Here is an 18,541-nt window from a genome sequence, read left to right on the forward strand (position 1 = left end):
TTCTTAAGAGTTGGAAATGCTCTCTTTGATGAGCTCTCAACTGCAATGTGTGGTATTGAATTGACTGCTTCAAAAGGATACCTCATTGTCTGGCTTGAATGTGACTCTCCACTGGTTCTACAAGCTTTTGGTTCCACCTCAATAGTCCCATGAAACATAGAGAACATATGGCATAACTGTATGACTACGATTCAGAATATGAGATTTATTGTTTCCCATATATACAGGGAATGCAATGCTTGTGTTGATGGTCTGGAAAACTTTGGCCTCTCCCTGACTTCTTTAGACTTATTTTGGTTTTCTGATGCACCCACCTTTATTAGGGGGGAGTACATTAAAAATAGATGTATCACCTTTTGAGAAGGTTTTGGCCTAGTCCCCCATTTCTATTTTGTACTTTTTTTTATATATGATATGATCAGAGGCTCTTTGCATGTTTTTACTAAAAAAAATTAAAAAACTAAATAACATAATCCAACAACATAAAATAAAAATAAACAACAAAACATAATAAATCTTGAATGAGCCAAACTAACTTCTTCGTCTGGTTTTTGCATGAGAGCCCTTATTTCTTCATATATTTTGAGCTGGATAATTTTTTTTCGAATATCTTCGAAAGTTCTGACCAAGGAAGTTTCCAACTTAAATGGGTTCTCAGCTCGTCGTTCCCGGGTTTCATCTGGTTGAATTGGACGCTTCCAAATGAGACAATCGATGGCCATCGAAAGCATGAGTTTTAATAATTTTGTCTAATAAACTTCAATGTAAATGTAAATGTACTATGAAAAATATGATCTATTAATGAAATGAAAAATTGATTCATTTCTGTCTCTATATATTAATTTTATTTTTGTAAATATAATTTGTAACATGGTTCGATTTATATAATCTAAGCAAAGACTATTTAAAAAAAGATAGGACGTGTTAATAACACATAAAATGGAAAAAATAAAAATAATATTATAAGATGGAGTCCCAGTTTATCAATACAAAAGGATTGCCCTTTTTCTTCAAACAAAAGGACCGTCCTCTTGAGGACCTCTCGGGGGGCTTTTCGCGACAGGCCGAGAAGGTGAAGGAAAGTTCTTTGGAGTAATCCTTTTCTTTTCTTCATGTGTTTCCTATTAAATTAAGTTGATTCTATATGAAATATATCATTAAATATGATTTGATATTCAAACCTTAATTTTTTACATTGTAAAAGTCCAATCCTTATGCTGAACCTGACTCCCGTTTGATCCTCAATTAATTATTGTATTTCAAAATTAACTCCCGTTTTCTACATAATTTTTTTTATGATAGAGAGGGGTTTCGCCCGTATATATGTATATACATATTTTTCTGACAAAGGTATATATAATTTTTCAAAATTAAAAGCCCAAACATATATATAATTAAAAGGCCAAACTTCAATTTGTATGTATATATATGTTCTGGAACGGCCAAAAGGACCATTGGTCCATTTACTTAGGCCCAATACAATCCAAAGTCCAAACACCACTTTTGGCAAAGTTACTTGCGACACACCCCTTCCACGCAAGGGGGGGGGGGGGGGGGGGGGTGCACGGAACGAAAGAGACTGGTTCAAACGAACCACAACGTCTCTTTGCACGTTCCCGCAATAAACTCTCTGCGGTTACACTTCCCACAATTTCGTAACCGCCTGAACCAGGTGTGCCATTACAACGGCTTTGCAGCCCTCCACCTCTATAAATAGGGGACTCACGGCAGTCCCCAAGGTAGAATCTCTCTTCCTTCTAAACCCTCACTCTCAGATCTCTACTGACTTGAGCGTCGGCGTGCCTGCAGATACACACCCCCCATTCGCTCTGAGAAGCATTCTGATGTATTCCACCACCGTCACAACCACCGCATTTAAAGCACCGGTAGTCACTTTCTGATCAGGTATGATCAATATATATATAGATATAGATAGAATTTATCACAGTCCTAATATTCAAACTAATAAAAAAAATAGTCACCATAGCATATGTACTAAATTTCCACAATAATAATATTTTCACTAGGAACTTATTAGACACACAAAATAAGTCCCTTTCAACCGATTGTTTTTCTATATACAGAAGAGTAAGATATTGAATTTCCATTTATTTGTTTTTATGAACTAAGGGTATTTGAGTTTGTTTGTTGAAGAGTGTTCCAAAAAGAACGTTGTTCATGAGGTATTTAGATCTATCTCATTTGATAAGAATACCAAAATATGCATCTTATAGGTTCTTGAGTGAGTAAGTCTTATGGGGGAATGCTATTCAACTCTATTAGGATTCCTCAGCATACATAGGATTTATACTTAGCCAATTTTTTTACCTATTTTTCTTTTCGTGGGCGAATTCTGCCCATTTTTTCATCTAGGATTTACATATACAACATATATCACTGTCAAGGTCAAGAGTAAATTTTTTATTATTGAGAATAAAAAATTCAAAAATCAAAAATTAAAAAAATAAGAGGCTCGATTTTCAGGGATGGAACCTTCGTGGATTTTTTCATTTTATATATAATATGATTTCTCGAAGACGGTTCCTTCTTTTCTACTGGGTCTTGTTGTATTGAGTGAAATAAATTCACATCCAATGGCTATATGGTTGCTAGCTAGTATGACCTTATCAAATGCTATTGTTAGTGATATTTCAGAAACAACAAGTTCTGAGTTATAAAGATGTAAAAGAAATTAAGCATATAGATTATGTGTTAAATATGCTTTTATCTTTACAAATATATCAATTTTTCATTTTTGTCTCTCTTTTTTTTGTCTTTTTCAAATATATCAATTTTTCATTTTTGTCTCTCTTTTTTTTGTCTTTTTTTCCTTTTAACTTTTAGTCTCCCAAACAATTTTCACCACCACTTTCAGTCCCTTCTTTTAAGTCAACTTTTATAAGAATCTCTCACCAAATAATTGATTATTTGACAAAACATAAATTAAGTATGGATTTCTAACAAAACATAAATATTTCATATTAATTCATATTTAATTTATATTTTGTTAAAAAAATCTTTTTTTTTTTGGAGAAATTCTTATAATATTCTAAACCTTTCTGAAAACTTTCATTCAAAAATATGAAGGTTATATATACGAGTTGACTTAATAGTAGGGATCAAAAGTGGTGATTGAAAATTTTTGGGGACTAAGATTTTTTTTAAAAAAAATAGAAGGACTAAAACAAAAAGTTGTTATATTTATAAAGAACAAAATCATATTTAACCTTACAGTATATACAGATGATAAAGAGAAAGCGACAATTTTTTTTTTGTTTTGCGGTGGCCGGAATTTTAACCCCGGACCTTGCATATTTTATGCATTGTCCCTACCAACTGAGTTAAACTCACGAAGACAGAAAACGACAACTATTAGATATTTAAATTATTGTTTTTTTTGTGGTGTCCAGAGATTGAACCCCGAACCCTGCATATTTGAAGAGCCTTAGACATAAAAGATTTTTAAGACAATAGAGAAAATAATATGCAAAAGGAAGGCCAATTACGTAATACTCACTCATAGAAAAAAAATGGTAGAAAATCTATTGAGGAATATTTTAATTTTTTATTTTTCTTTTCATTGTTTTTTTTCTTTTCATGGGTTAGGCTTATCCCTTACTTTTTGTTTGTGTTTTTTATTTTATCTTTAATAAATTTCTGTCTTAGGAAAACAAAAATAACTATGGGAAATAATATCCTTCAAATAAAACTATGGGAAATAATAGTGGAGAGATCCTCTTTCCATATGAAGGAATGAAGACGGCTGACGTCGAAGTATAACTTGGGAGCATATAAGCCAAATCTTATTCAACATTGCACGATTTTCGTTTTACTATTTACAATAAAAACTTCAGGTAATAATACTTGTGAATAAAAGTCTCCATAAATGTAAAGAGGCAATTTGTTTTTTTTTTTTAGAGAATGTAAAGAGGCAATTGATCACGTTAATTTTTATCTTATTATATTATTTAATTCACCAAAAAAATATATCGTTCACGTTCAGTTCAAGTACGACACAATATTTGGTCAATAAATATGCTATGAGACTCTACCAAAAAAAAATGCTATGAGAAGTTACTGAGGTATTCACTTCTACAAATTAAAAACAATGAAATAAATGTAAAAGAAGTATTCACCTAAAATATTTCGTTGAGATGATAAGAAATTTCTTTCAATTTAATTAGAGGTTTTGATTTCAAGAAAAGCATTTGCATAACAAAAATGCTAAATATAGCGACAAAACCCATCACGATATTTTCACAAGCGTTGTTAATTTTTACACCTATAAACTACAAAATACCTACTTCCATTATTTATTGACATAGCTTCAATGCTTAACACATACTAATAATTGGATTACCTGTGAGGCTATGACAGTGTTGTGCTTTAACAATGTGACGGTGGGTTTTGTTTTTTCTTTAAAGATGGGTGTTTTGTTTTCTTTTTCATTTTGATAAAACATGTGTTCGCTTTTTATCTAGTAGTGGGAGAAAATCTTTTATGGACACAACCATAAATTAATATTACTTATGCACTTACACATGAAATGAATTTTTTTTTAAAAAAAAATTAGTAACATCGATTGACATTATTCAATTGTATTTTCGTTTATTTTTCTTTTGGTTTTGTGTGTGTAAATAATATTTATTTGGGTTTGTGACCAAGCAAGTATATGGTAGTGGTGGTTTTCTTGTAGATATAGAGGAAAATTGATTAGAAAAAAAGCTATATAGAGGAAAGGAATGTCAAAAGAGGAATGATATTTATCAAGAAAGATTTTATCAAGAAATTGTCCCGAAATTAATGTTAGCCAATAAAATCTCAGCCTGGCCGGAAATCATGGGGTGATGGGCGTTATGTATTTTTTTTTTTATGAAACTTTAATAAATAAGATTAAAATCTAAGGGTGATTATTCTGCCATGTCATTATTGAATTCATCAAGAAAATTCATTCTTGATATCTAGCATTTTCCATGTCAAAATACAGCATTTGTGAAAATTCTCGTGAAAAAAGGCTTCCCGATATTTATTTTTTTTTGACAGAAAAGGCTTCCCGATATATAGCATAGCTGTTTGCATAATATTTTCACCCATATAAAATTGCATGATTGAGTATTATAGATACTAGTCGAATCAATAAATTCACACGTGTTTAAGAAAATCTACACACACCAAATATTAATTCATAAGTTAACCGATCTTAGAAATCATAGAAGATTCAAATCAAGACTGACTACTAGCATGTTTGTCTTTTCTATTTTATTTTATGGTTGATTGTATATTTATTTTATAATATCTAGTTTTTTTTTTTGAAAGAGATATATCACAATCAAATAAAGATTTAGCTTATGTTGCTCATAGTGTGAAATATTTCTTTTTCATTGACGATTTGTTTTCCCTCACTTTGATTAGTGCCTCAAGGGGTTATTATTATATTATTTTCACTACTTTACCTCATTATCCTTCAATTAGTTTTAATAATTTTGGGGACAAATCCACTGGTTTGAGGGAATTGATTCAATTGGATTTTTTACTAAACTTATGGACTTTTTTTTGTGGTGGTTTGGGGTTTGAACCCCAAACCTTACATATATTATATATTGTCTATATTAACTGAACTAAACTCACGAAGACAGACTTATGAAGCTTAAGTACACATGTTGTTACTTGTGTATTTGCCGATGATATTCTAAGTTTTAACAACTTGTTTTGATGGAGGAGGCTCAACCACCTTGTGTTTCTTAGCTAGAGGGCTCTTCCCTCTTGGGCACAAACAATGGATATAAAATATAATTTGGGGAGACGACTATTGTATTGTACCCTGGCTGGGAAGCCAATGAAGGAAATTGGGGCTAATTAAATTTTTTTATTTTTTAGATTGAGTAAATTTTCACATTAGTCTTTATAGAAAATAAGGAAACTAATTATTTAGTCTTTGAAAAATCAAAAAAATAAAATGAAATTTGTTTTTTTTGTCAAAAAAGAAAAATGACGTCTAAAAAAACATAAAAATAAGTAATAGTCATTTTTTTTCAGAATAATTTTTATGATATTTTGGTCCATATTTTACCAATTATTGATTTGTGTAACCAATTAATAGATTCAAATATTTGTAAAAAAATAAAAAATATTCTCCAGTAGTTCACGAGTTTTAATTGAAGACTAATTTTTCAAGGGAATCGAAATTAATTTTTTTATCCAAAAAAATCATTTGTCTGACTCTATTCGATTGTTGCGCAATGCATACATTGTAGAGTGTTTATAATTCCCCAAGAATTAATTTTTTTTCCTACCAATAGAAAAATAGATATCTGACTTTTTGCCGCTTTAGATATCTACTTCCCTATATATTATTATTAGTTGTTTTGACATTTTCACATATATTTAAAAATATAGTTAATTTTGTATTAGAAAACAAAATTATAAGTAATTTTATAAAATTATCTTTCATAAATGACATGAAAGATAGATTAAACAAATAAGCTATAAAAAAACATAATAAGATAATAACGTTAAGGTTAATGCTAACATGTATCTCAAGGGCATATGCTAAGGAATTTAAAATAGAAATAATTGCCTTAAAAATTGTGCATTCAACTTGATTTAACTTTTCAAAGTCAAAATTTTGTACTTTTCTATGAAAAATTTCTAATTATGGTTTCCTTAACTTGTGCCCTAAGGGCACAAGATAACAAGACCCTTAACGTAAAATGATATACTCTTGGGAGACTATAACCATAGCTTTAAAACTTGCACTACTAGAAGAATCAATTTTAGTGAAGGTAGAAATCCGTCACTAAAGTATAGTAATTCCGTAGTGACGAATTTTATTTGTGGCGACTGGTAATCCATTCCGAATTTTGGCCTCGCGAAATTTTTGAGAGATTATTTTGGTTACTGTCACTAATTGATACAAATAAAATCCGTCACTAATAATATAAGGCAAATTCTATGGTACACTCAATAATTTGAGTGTACCGATGCACCAAATACTTATATTATAAACCCACCACTAAATATGAAGCAAAGATGTTTTTTTTTTTGAAGAGGCTAAAATGGAATATATTACCAAATCAAAATGATTTTTCTAGCACAAGGTGTGCCAAGGAAAACATGAAAAGTGTGAACAATATTTACAATCAGGTAAAAGGAAAAGCAACAAAAAAAAAAAAACAAAAGAAATAACAGCTAGTCATAGCCCAACATTGCAAGCGGATTCAGCCACCAGCCATGGTAGTTGAGAGATAAATTAAGTTTCATCTTCAACCATGAGAAAGACAGTAACTTAATTTTGTCCACCAACCGCAAGATCGAGCACTTTTTACTTTTAAAAATCCTATTATTTCTTTCTTTCCATAATTCCCACATAGTAGCAAACCAAATGACATTCAACAGAGATTGCCGCATTTGAGGACCCCCACCACCCAATCTAAACCAAAAATGTTCTTAATCACACACAATTCCTTCCATAATTATTGATGGATTGCTGTTCCCTCTCTAATTGCGAGGGACCATTCCATCCTTTTCACCAATATTTTCGTCACTAATTAATGATGGATTGTTATTCCCTCTCAAATTGTGAGGATTTATTCCGTCACAAACTACAACGTATGGTTTAATGACAAATTTATTTCCGTCACTAATTAATGAGAAAATTCAAACAAATTAAAATTTGCATTATTAATCTAATGTTCAATTTCCTGTCAGATTTCATTAATTATATTAATATCGCAAATGCATTTACTATATTAAACCATATGAAACTCTTTGGAAATTATAAATACACAATAGAAAACACTTTATAAATTGTCTTCATAAGCATCGCATACATTCATCACCATAAAATATAAAAGTCATAAAAAAAATAACTCAATAAATTTACAACAATTGTTCAACACTCTCAAAATACATTAAGAGTCATAAGGAAACGTTCAAAATAAGTTTCATAAGAAACAATTTTCAACATTTCCAAACAATATATACAACTTTTCTTATTTACTCCTCTAACAACATCTAAGAAGATAATGTTGTCACTTTCATGGCTGGAAACATCATCCCTTAGTGCCTCCTCATGTGAATCCCTCTCAATAATTTTTTTTTTCAAACTCATCCTGCAAAATAATATATGAATGCATTATAGATGAAACGCTGCATAGTCAATGTATTGTATCAGATCTTATACAATATAACAAATTACAATATCAAATCTAGTCTTTCATTTATGTAATAATCAATCACCGTCCAAACACCAGTGCAAAACCTCCATATCATAGTTCAACTACTTTAAAAATAGACTAAAAATTCATCAAGTTCAATAAGTTAATCAAGTTATAACTTACATTAACATCCTTTGATTTTGACGAAACCCACTTGCTTGGATCACCTTTCAATTTGTGTCTCGCTTGAAACAAGTCCCAACATGTTGGTCATCGTCTCGGCAGAGATACTGGGTCACTGGTTAATGGTCGAACCACTAAGTCACTGGTTGAACCACATGTCTAAATCAGATGAAATCAAATAACTCAGTTAGATGACCAAGTCTTAAGATTAAATTTTTTATAGATATTTAACCAAATTAAATCAGACTGAACCAATGACTCGACCACTTAAAAACTAAAAAACTGACATGTAATTTATATTTTAATATTTTTTTGAAGGAATTTATATATTGATATTTGTATAGCTATAATTTTTTTAAAGAAGTAGATTTTGTTTTGCATATTTATTAATAGACAGATACTACCCACACCCCAAATAATCCAAGTTACACCCCAAAGTTACTAATATACCCTTTATTCATGTTCACTGCACATTAATTAGGTATACGTAAATTCAGTTTACATAGTGTATGTAAACTCAGTTTACGTAGTGTATGTAAATTCAGTTCACATGAGTTAAGTAAACTGAGTTTACATACACTACGTAAACTGAGTTTACATACACTATGTAAACTGAATTTACATAAGTAAGTTAAGACTGAGTTTTTAGTTCATGTAAACTGATTTTACGTAGTTTATGTAAACTGAGTTTACATACACAAGTAAACTGAGTTTAGGTGTATGTTATTCCTTTTTAGAATATGTACGTCAACTAAATTCACGTGAGACTTATATGTAAACTTAAATTATGTTACCCTTCTACGTAAACTTAAATCAAACAAATCGATGTCGATAGACAAGCGTGAAATTAACAACAACTATAAACATCCATGGTAAAATTAACAACATCGAATAAATCATAGAGCAAACGATAAATAGAAACTCGAAGAAATTTATGAAATTCTCTTACTTGTATTAATCGAGTACGTATCAATGGAAGAGATGTTGATTCAATTGACGATTTTAGTAGGTATTGATTGCATATCCATGGTGGTTTGTGGGTTAAAAAGGGGTGAGGGTTCAGAATGATAATAAAAGAAGGGTTTTTCGAAAGAAGGGTTTTTAGAAATTTAGATGAAGAGGGCAATTTTGGTATTATTGTAAAATTTTTAATAAATTTGGGTGTAACTATGATTATATGGGGTGAAACTAGCAAGAGTCTTATTAATATTAATATTATATGTAGATTTTCTAAACAAAAATATATGTATATTTTCTTTTTGAGGGGAGATGTGATATGTATATGATTATTGTGTAAATATTATATTTAATAATGATGTGTTTTTCTTAACAATGAAAAACTATGCATTGTTCCATGAAAAAATGAAGATGTAGTATACTTACATATGTAATATATTTCATTTGTTGACTAGTATTAAACCGTGCATAATAGATCTAATTATTCAATAAGCATGTCAGTTAACATAAAAAAAAAAAATTTATTTAACCGGATTGTTTGAAAACCGGCCAGTCACTGATTTTTAACGTGTCTCGCCGGTTTGTACCGGTTTAATTACATGACCGATCCGATATATAGCTCGGACAGGCATATTCACCGGTTCGACCGGCCAGTCCTATCCGTTTTTAAAACTATCACTATAACAAAACAAAAATATTTTATCCAACATGACATTTAATAAATTACAAAGGGAATATATATTTTATTTTGATGATTGTTTGTTTACTCTTGAGATATTGATCGTGCGTAAAACACTCCTTGCACAGTAAATGTTAAATATTGGAACCTGGGTTGCCGTCTATTCTCTATAAATAGCCATTAATTAGATAGGCACCATATAACACAAACCATTCACCTCTTCTAAAATAGTTGAATTGCATTTCCTCTTCCAAAATTTCCAAATCATGGCCAGTTCAATGCTTGTCAAGGTTACTTGTTTGGCTATGATATGCTTGGTTTTGGGCATTCCACTAGCCAATGCTGTCATTACATGTCCTGATGCGGATATAACTTTACTGCCATGCCTTCCGTACGTAGCTTACCCAACTCCATCTCCCCCTCAATCATGTTGCACTGGGGTTAACGACCTAACTGCCCAAGCCATAACTCGCGAAGATCGTCAAGCAGTTTGCAGTTGCCTCAAAGGCCTTATGACCGGCATACCTGGACTCGATCTTGTCGCCTTAGCTGCCCTCCCTAAAGTCTGTGGTGCTAACATAGGCTATGAGATTAGCCCTGACATGGACTGCAGCAAGTACATCTCTTACCATCAACCCTCTTTTTCTATTTCATATATATATATTACGTGTGTTTTTTAAGAACCAAAAGAAAGAAGTAATATATTTATAAAGAAAACTAATATCAGTTTCACTTTACTAATTGCAGGATAAACTAGTATTGAGCAGCTTGAAGGGTTGGTGCTTAATGAATAAGTAATACTTGGTTTGTGGTAATAACCAATACAGACAGAATAAAGGAGATGATGTTACTCTTACAAAAAAATGGTTTAATTTCTCCGATTGTAAGTTGTAACCGAAATATATAATTAAATAAAATCTGAAATATTTCAATTCAAAATAATTAATATCTGTTCGACATTTGGATTTACCGTCATCTCTCTTAATTCTTACATTGAATTGAATTAGTTACATTTTACAGTAATTATCACTGTAGTGCGTACCTGTGTGTTGCACCAAGTTAATTCTATTGAGAGTAATATTTAATAGATTATAAAATAGTGACAAAATAAAAGATTAACAATCTTAATCGGATTATCTAGAGGGAAGAAGATCAAAAGGGGGTGAGGAACCGGCGAAATTTTATAATTGTACCTTGTTTGGTTTTCTCTAACATTTTCATTATTCCTTTGAGAGTCTTTTTCTTTGAAACGTGTACTTGTGAAACATCGTCTTTTTTCATTGTTACATAACCTACAATTAGCTTTGAACTTACCTTTTTGATATATGAGTTCACTGATAAAGCTGACATCTTTTATGTTAACTTGCCTTTTTGACGTTCGGCCTATTTGGTTCCAAGTTGCTCTAATTGTGCCTCAAATATCTTTGATTTTTTTCTGGTAGTGACAAATATCTTTGATTGATTGAGGGATGTTTTTCTGGTTCTGAAGAGAGACTTGTATAAACAATTTTAATGTATCCTCAAGTGTTTGTGTTCTAGCTTCTTGAGGATTTTGTCAATATTGTTGGTAAGGATATTGAGGCTTCTGAAAATTAGGGTTACCTTTCTCTGGTAGTTGTTCCTATATTGGTTGTGTGCTTGTCTTTGTAGATACTGGTTATCAATATCATTTCATTTTGCCATTAAAAAAATTAATGTTGGAAGAAAACTATCATTTAGTTTGACTTAAATGCAATTTAATCTCCTTATTTTTGAATTTGTTAACTTTCGATACCCCATTTTTTTAAAAACCGGATTTTTGATGCCCTATTTAAAAAGTCAATGAAAAATTATAATCCTCTTCTATTTGAATGATGTGGGGTTCTCATTAATAACATGGATCCTACGTGACGTTGCTTGTATGGTCAATCAAATGAGGTGTCAAATCCATGTCATTTAAATTGAAATATGATCATAAAATTATATAATTAGAATTAAAAAAAGAATCTGAAAATAAAATGCTTATATTATTCAAGAACCCTAATTTATAAAATCCCTAAATTGATTTTCAATCGGCTCCTAAGTCTCAAAGTAATACGTGTGTTCACCGATTTCGCCCCCAAATTGATTGTTCAAGAGATGGAGTTCCAACTGTACCTGCGTTCATATCCTTCCTTCAATTTTCTTCTTTGATTTTGCATGTATCACGATTTTGTCTTCACCACCAAAAACTTAAGTGTGTTAATTGTTCCTGCGCTCCTTCAACGTTTATCTTTGTTTTATCTATAGCATTAACGGTTGTGTTGATTAATTTTAAGAACATGGATGGTGATACAATCATGGAAAAAAAAAAATTGCGCCCTACTTTTTGCCAAAAAATCCAAAACTATCCTACTTTTTCAGAAAATTGCATAAATACCCTACTTTTTCAGACTTTATGGTACCACTCCACTTGGAGTTGCGGGGTACCCTAAAAAGTGACAAAATTTTTGTCCTTATTGTACCACTCTACTCCAAGTTGCGGGGTACTTTCCTTTTTTTTTGAATTTTTTTTAATACCCCGCAACATGGACTTGCGTTCTATTTTTGCCTTTTTTTTTAAATTTTTAAATACCCCTCTACATGGAGTAGAGTGGTATAATAAGGACAAACAACTTTTCATGCATGGAAAAACGTTAATAATAACTTAATAATAATAATAACTTAATTTAAAAAAACTAATTAAAATTATATAACAAATAAAATACCATAAAATCTACAATTATTATAAATGCCTTGCGGTCCCACACCCTCGTCTTCGACGATGTCTTCCACGATTTACTTGAGGGTCGTGTTGGTCTTCGTCATTGTTATCTGCAGTTGATTGTACCTGACTACCATAACCCAACGACAACGACACATCGTGTTCCCTTGTTGGTCATCTCAAATCCAGAAATTGTTCATTGGACTTAAATGAAGCCGGAGAGAAGTCAGATAGTAGGTTTGTTGGTGTTGGTGGGTTGTTGGTGTACATTGGGTATTGTGGATTTTATGGTATTTTATTTGTTATATAATTTTAATTAGTTTTTTTTAAATTAAGTTATTATTATTATTAAGTTATTATTAACGTTTTTCCATGCATGAAAAGTTGTTTGTCCTTATTATACCACTCTACTCCAAGTAGAGGGGTATTTAAAAATTAAAAAAAAAAGGCAAAAATATAACGCAAGTCCATGTTGCGGGGTATTAAAAAAAATTCAAAAAACAAAATAGGAAAGTACCCCGCAACTTGGAGTAGAGGGGTACAATAAGGACAAAAATTTTGTCACTTTTTAGGGTAGCCCGCAACTCCAAGTGGAGTGGTACCAGAAAGTCTGAAAAAGTAGGGTATTTCTGCAATTTTTCAAAAAAGTAGGGTAGTTTTGGATTTTTTGACAAAAAGTAGGGCACAAAAATAAAATTCACAATCTTGTGAAAAATTGTATTGGGGTGATTAATTTATTCAATATGCCAAAACTATATTATGGAAGAACGAGGGCGACTATGACCCGTGACGGGGATGGGAAGAAGAAGGGAGGTTGATTAATTCCATACTTAGCGGCTCATTGAGAAACAATTTGGGGATTTTAAAAATTAGGGTTCTTGAATAATATAGAAATTTTATTTTTCAGATTTTTTTTAAATTCTAATTATATAATCATATGATTATATTTTAATTTAAATGACATGGATTTAACACCTCATTTGATTGACTATGTAAGTAATGTCACGTAGGATCCATGTCAATAATAAGCACATCACATCATTCAAATAGGAGGGGAACAAGAATTTTTCATTGACTTTTTAAACAGGGGATCAAAAATCCAATTTTAAAAAATGAGGTATCAAAAGTTAACAAATTCAAAAATAGGAGGATCAAAATTACATTTAAACAATTTATTTTTAAACAGTTTTTTCTTGCAAATGGGTCACACTCATTATGAAAACATCCCAACAGTGTTTTAAAACCCGGACCAACCCGGCCGGTCGGAACAAGAGGGTGCAACGGTTCAGGCAGGCTACAATACCGGATATGCAATTAACCCGCTGAAACCCGGTGTGACTCGGCCGGGTCAGTGGGCGGACCACTGAACCAATTTAGCTCGCCCGACCCGTTTTTCCATTTATTTATTATTTTTTTAATAAAAAGGCACAACATATATAAAGAAAAACCCTAGTAACACATACTCCCAACCCAAATGCCATTTTCAACCGCCGTTCTCCACTCCCATCTCAACCGATGAAGATGATGAATATGGATATTAAGACTATGACAATTTGACTCCATGGGCATAAATGTAACTTACTTAGGTTTGTAAGTCTGTTATATTTTGATTTCTAACAATGTTTAGAACATACTATGTTTTAAAGATAGAATCTGAATTAGAACTTATTTGTGAGGTTTTTTATGCATTACTATTGTTTAATGTATGAGCTAATTTGAATTTGGATTGGAATTAGCTTGAATTGTGCTACAGTTAAGAAATTAACTTGCAAACTTGCAACTGTGAATATAATTTTTTTAATGTACGAACTTTAAATAGAAAAAAAATGACAGTATTTTTTTTATCAAAATTTCATTCATAATGTAATTTTTTGTCATAAATATTTTTATATAGACCGGATCAATAGTGATGCGGTCTGACCAGTGACCCACTGGTTCGACCGGTGACCCAGTGCTTTGACCAGGTCGATCACTGGTCCGGGTTTTAAAACATTGATCCAAACACACCATCAAACTACAACTTTAATGCAAACAGTCTATGGTTTAGTTGCTTACGGTCCCGTTCTTCAAGTCAAATTTTATTTATTTATTTGAAAACAACAGCCACTTCTTCTGTCCTAAATTATAAGTTATTTTGAAGAAAAAAATTTATCGCAAATTATAAGTCGTTTACAATACCAATAAACATTAATTTTAATTTTTTATTATACCCTTAACCTTTTTTTTACAATACCCTTAACTATGTATTACTCTCTCTTCTTTCAATTATTTAATTTATCTTTCTCGTACCCTTTATTAAAGACAATTTTGTAAAACAACTCATAATACCTCTTTTCCATACAAAATTAATTAAATTTTTTAATACGTGTGAAATGTCCAAAACGTCATATAATTTGGGTCAAAAGGGAGTATTTACTAAAAATCTATATCAATTTCTTTCCAAGTCTCGTTTGATTTTTTGTTCCTATTTAACTATTGTTTTGATAGTTTATGAGTACAATTTTTCAATTGTACATTTTCTCAATTACTTGTATTATTACTAATTTTCAATAAAACTAATTAAAGGTATGTATTTCGAAAATTCAAGTATTTTTTTTTAAATAAAGTTTGTTTTTTAAACTTCCATGAAACAATTTTGTATCTATTCTTTCAAAAAAATAATTTTTACCTATATTAATGGTTTCATGAAGAGTTCAAATTTTATATATAATATTAGTAACATTGTTAAAGATTTCAAGTGCAAAATAGAAGAGCAATTCTGATGAAAAAAAAAAACAAAAGGATCCTTGAATGTTCAAAAAGAAAGGTGGAAGAAAGATGGTCCTTCAATTTTATTTGAGAGATTGAGTTTGTGCAAGAAAAACACAATAGAAATCTATCGGAGAGAGGGAGAGTGTACCACAATTATTTATTGAGTTTGTCTAATATGTGCAATATTGCACATGTTAAATTTTCTAAAAGTAGTAACTTTTTATTGAAAAACATTAACTATTTATTAAAAATCTACATATTTACTATGCACAAAGCGTTAGGACAAAATTATTGCTTCAAACTTCTTAACATGTGCAAATTTGTACATGATAAAAAAAAACTCTTACTTGAGAGAGAAGATGAGACATCAAGTTTATTGGAAACGACCAGTAAAACAATAGGAATTTATTTGTTGATTAATAGTATAAAGGTATTATTGGAGAAAAAACTCCAAATATTCACTTTTTTAATTTAAGTGTATTATTTTAAAGGGCTTAATAGCAGTTTTCGCACCCTAACTTTCACTAAGTTGCAGTTTTAACCCCTTAAGAAAAAAACTACAAAACCGCCCGTAAGTTTTGCAACTGTAGCAGTTTTGGCCCTCCAAGGCCAATTTTTGGTATAAAAAAATAACACGTGGCACCTCACTTAGGGTGTCACGTCAGCGTAGACCGAGTCAAAATTGGCTTTGGGAGCCAAAATTGCCACAAGTGCAAAACTTAGGGGGCGGTTTTGTAGTTTTTTTTTCTTAGGGGGTCAAAATCGCAACTTTGGAAAAGTTAGGGGGCTAAAACTGACACTTAAAAATAAACTGGGAGAGTATTTAAAGATATTAATTACAATTTTTTTTAGAAACTTGTAATTTTTGCATAATTTTGATGTATGATGTTACACTATTCAAGTTACTTAAAAAAAATTACATTATTAACGGTTTTCTACGTTTTGAAAAAACTGATTTAAAATTGATTTCAAGAACTATAAAATACTTAATGTTATGTTAGTCTATCCTTTTTCCTGTAAACAAATGTTAAAAAAATGTGAATTTCTACTAAAAACCTAAACGATTCAGATTTTTTATGGCTGAACTATAGAACTTGTCACTTCAAGATAAGGCACAAGTGCTCCACAATTAATCAAAGCCTTGCTTACAATGCCTCTTCTTCATCTTTATTTTCAATTACTGTGAAAAATAGCAAGAGAAGGTAAGATGAACATGACAATGCTAACTCAGTACCTACCGACTAAATGCTACTATCTCCGTTTCAAAATACATATCGCAGTTAACCACTTCACACATGTCAATGCACAACTTTGACAGTTAATGTCTTTAATTATGTTAAGTAAAAAATTATAAAAATTTAAAATTTTGTAAATATTTATCGAAATAAATTGAACAACATCTTACATGTTAACATTTGTATTTATATGTAAGTTAAAAAGTATGGTCAAAGTCAATCACGTGAATAGTATACATTTTTTTTTGTAGTAGCCGGGGCTTGAACCACGAACCTTGTATATTTTATTCATTATCCCAACCAACTGAGCTAAGCTCACGAGACGTGAATAGTATACATTGCAAAAATGCGATTTGAAACGGAGGGAGTACCTTTTCGTTTTCAATTTTACCATTTCAGTGCTTATACGTACTAAACACTAAAACTACTTTTTCAAGCAAACAGAATGTGGGATAAAAGCTATCAAACAAGTTGTGAATTTCAGAAATTGAGAGGGTGAAATGCATGTGTCATGAGTTCAACTCTTTTCATTGATGGTGTGCCTTATCTCTTAATCCTGATTACTTGTGCGTTATCTTAAAGAGGAATTATATAAACACATAGTGGATGCCGGTCCATTTCTTACTTCAAATATTAATCTCCATCTCTACCGATAAAAAAAATACATATATGAGTTTTTGTGAAGTTAGATATTTACTCTTGAGATTTTGATCATTGGTAAAACTCTCCTTGCACAATCAATGTTAAACATTTGAAGTTAAGTTGGCCATATTTTATCTATAAATAGGCACCATACAACTCATCCATTCATTCACCAAACCACGCTCACTAACACACACTTGAATTGCATTTCCTCTTCCAAAATTTCCAAATCATGTCTAGTTCAATGCTTGTCAAAGTTACTTGCTTGGCTGTGATATGCTTGGTTTTGTGCATTCCATTAGCCATTGCTTCACTTACATGTGATGAAGTGAAACAAAATTTAACACCATGCCTTCCTTATGTAACAAACCCACATACATTATCTCCCCCTGATCAATGTTGCAGCGGGGTTAGGACTGTAAATGACAACGCCCAGACTAAACCTGATCGTCAAGATGTTTGTAGGTGCCTCAAATCCCTTTTGACTGGCGTACCTGGGCTCAATGGAACTGTCGCTTCTAACCTCCCTTCGGAGTGTGGTGTCAACTTTGGCTGCCCTATTAGCCCTGACATGGACTGCGACAAGTACATCTCTCACCACCAACTCTCTTTTTCTATTAATGGATTCTCTGCCCTATTAGCCCTACCATGAAACTTTTTTTATAAAAAATCTTTTCATGGATAATAAGTAGGTTTTCTGTCACACAAAAAATATAGATTTGTAAAGAAAACTAATGCCAATTTTGCTTTACTCATTGCAGGGTAAACTAGAATTGAGCAGCTTGCAGGTCTTGAGCTTGACGAATAACCAAAGACGGAAATAATAAAGGAGATGAGTTTACTATTACGAAAAAGAAATGGCTTAAGTTCTCTGTTGTAACAGAATATCACCAATAGGGATCACTATACTATGTATTTCCATGATAATTAAAATAACATCTGAAATATTTCTTTTCAAAATATTTCCACAGTAATTGTCATCATATCTCTCTTGATTCTTACTTTGAATTAGTTGCATTTTACATTAATTATTCACTGCAACGTGTAGATATGCGATGCACGGCGTGAACTACATTAAGAGTAATATTTTATTTATTATAATAGATACATTATAATTAAAATATACATCTATCATGCTACATTCTACCACGATCTCGATTTTCAATCAACCATGAAATGACATAACTCACATGAGGCTAACATTCACCCAACACAA

At 31.2% G+C, this 18,541-nt stretch overlaps 2 protein-coding genes across 2 annotated transcripts; both read left to right on the forward strand.

Moving 5' to 3' along the window:
* Positions 1-10,192: 10,192 nt before the first annotated feature.
* Positions 10,193-10,901, forward strand: LOC146908362 (non-specific lipid-transfer protein 2-like). The gene is made up of 2 exons (XM_085727197.1): positions 10,193-10,591; positions 10,723-10,901. Exons 1-2 carry the CDS (start codon positions 10,242-10,244, stop codon positions 10,730-10,732), a joined length of 360 nt encoding a protein of 119 aa, XP_085583323.1. The 5' UTR covers positions 10,193-10,241; the 3' UTR covers positions 10,733-10,901.
* A 6,578-nt stretch (positions 10,902-17,479) lies between these two features.
* Positions 17,480-18,285, forward strand: LOC146908363 (non-specific lipid-transfer protein Cor a 8.0101-like). Its single transcript, XM_085727196.1, has 2 exons — positions 17,480-17,910; positions 18,087-18,285. The coding sequence occupies exons 1-2, from the start codon at positions 17,558-17,560 to the stop codon at positions 18,094-18,096; spliced, it is 363 nt and encodes a 120-aa protein (XP_085583322.1). The 5' UTR covers positions 17,480-17,557; the 3' UTR covers positions 18,097-18,285.
* The last annotated feature ends 256 nt before the right edge of the window (positions 18,286-18,541 follow it).

The sequence above is a fragment of the Medicago sativa genome, chromosome 7, assembly GCF_051527215.1.
Source record: "Medicago sativa cultivar Bolivia chromosome 7, Bolivia_mono, whole genome shotgun sequence".
NCBI lineage: Eukaryota > Viridiplantae > Streptophyta > Magnoliopsida > Fabales > Fabaceae > Medicago > Medicago sativa.

What these genes read in the sequence shown, in the direction of transcription:
- LOC146908362 (XM_085727197.1), top strand. Translation starts at nt 10,242, where the DNA reads ATGGCCAGTTCAATGCTTGTCAAGGTTACTTGTTTGGCTATGATATGC.
- LOC146908363 (XM_085727196.1), top strand. Translation starts at nt 17,558, where the DNA reads ATGTCTAGTTCAATGCTTGTCAAAGTTACTTGCTTGGCTGTGATATGC.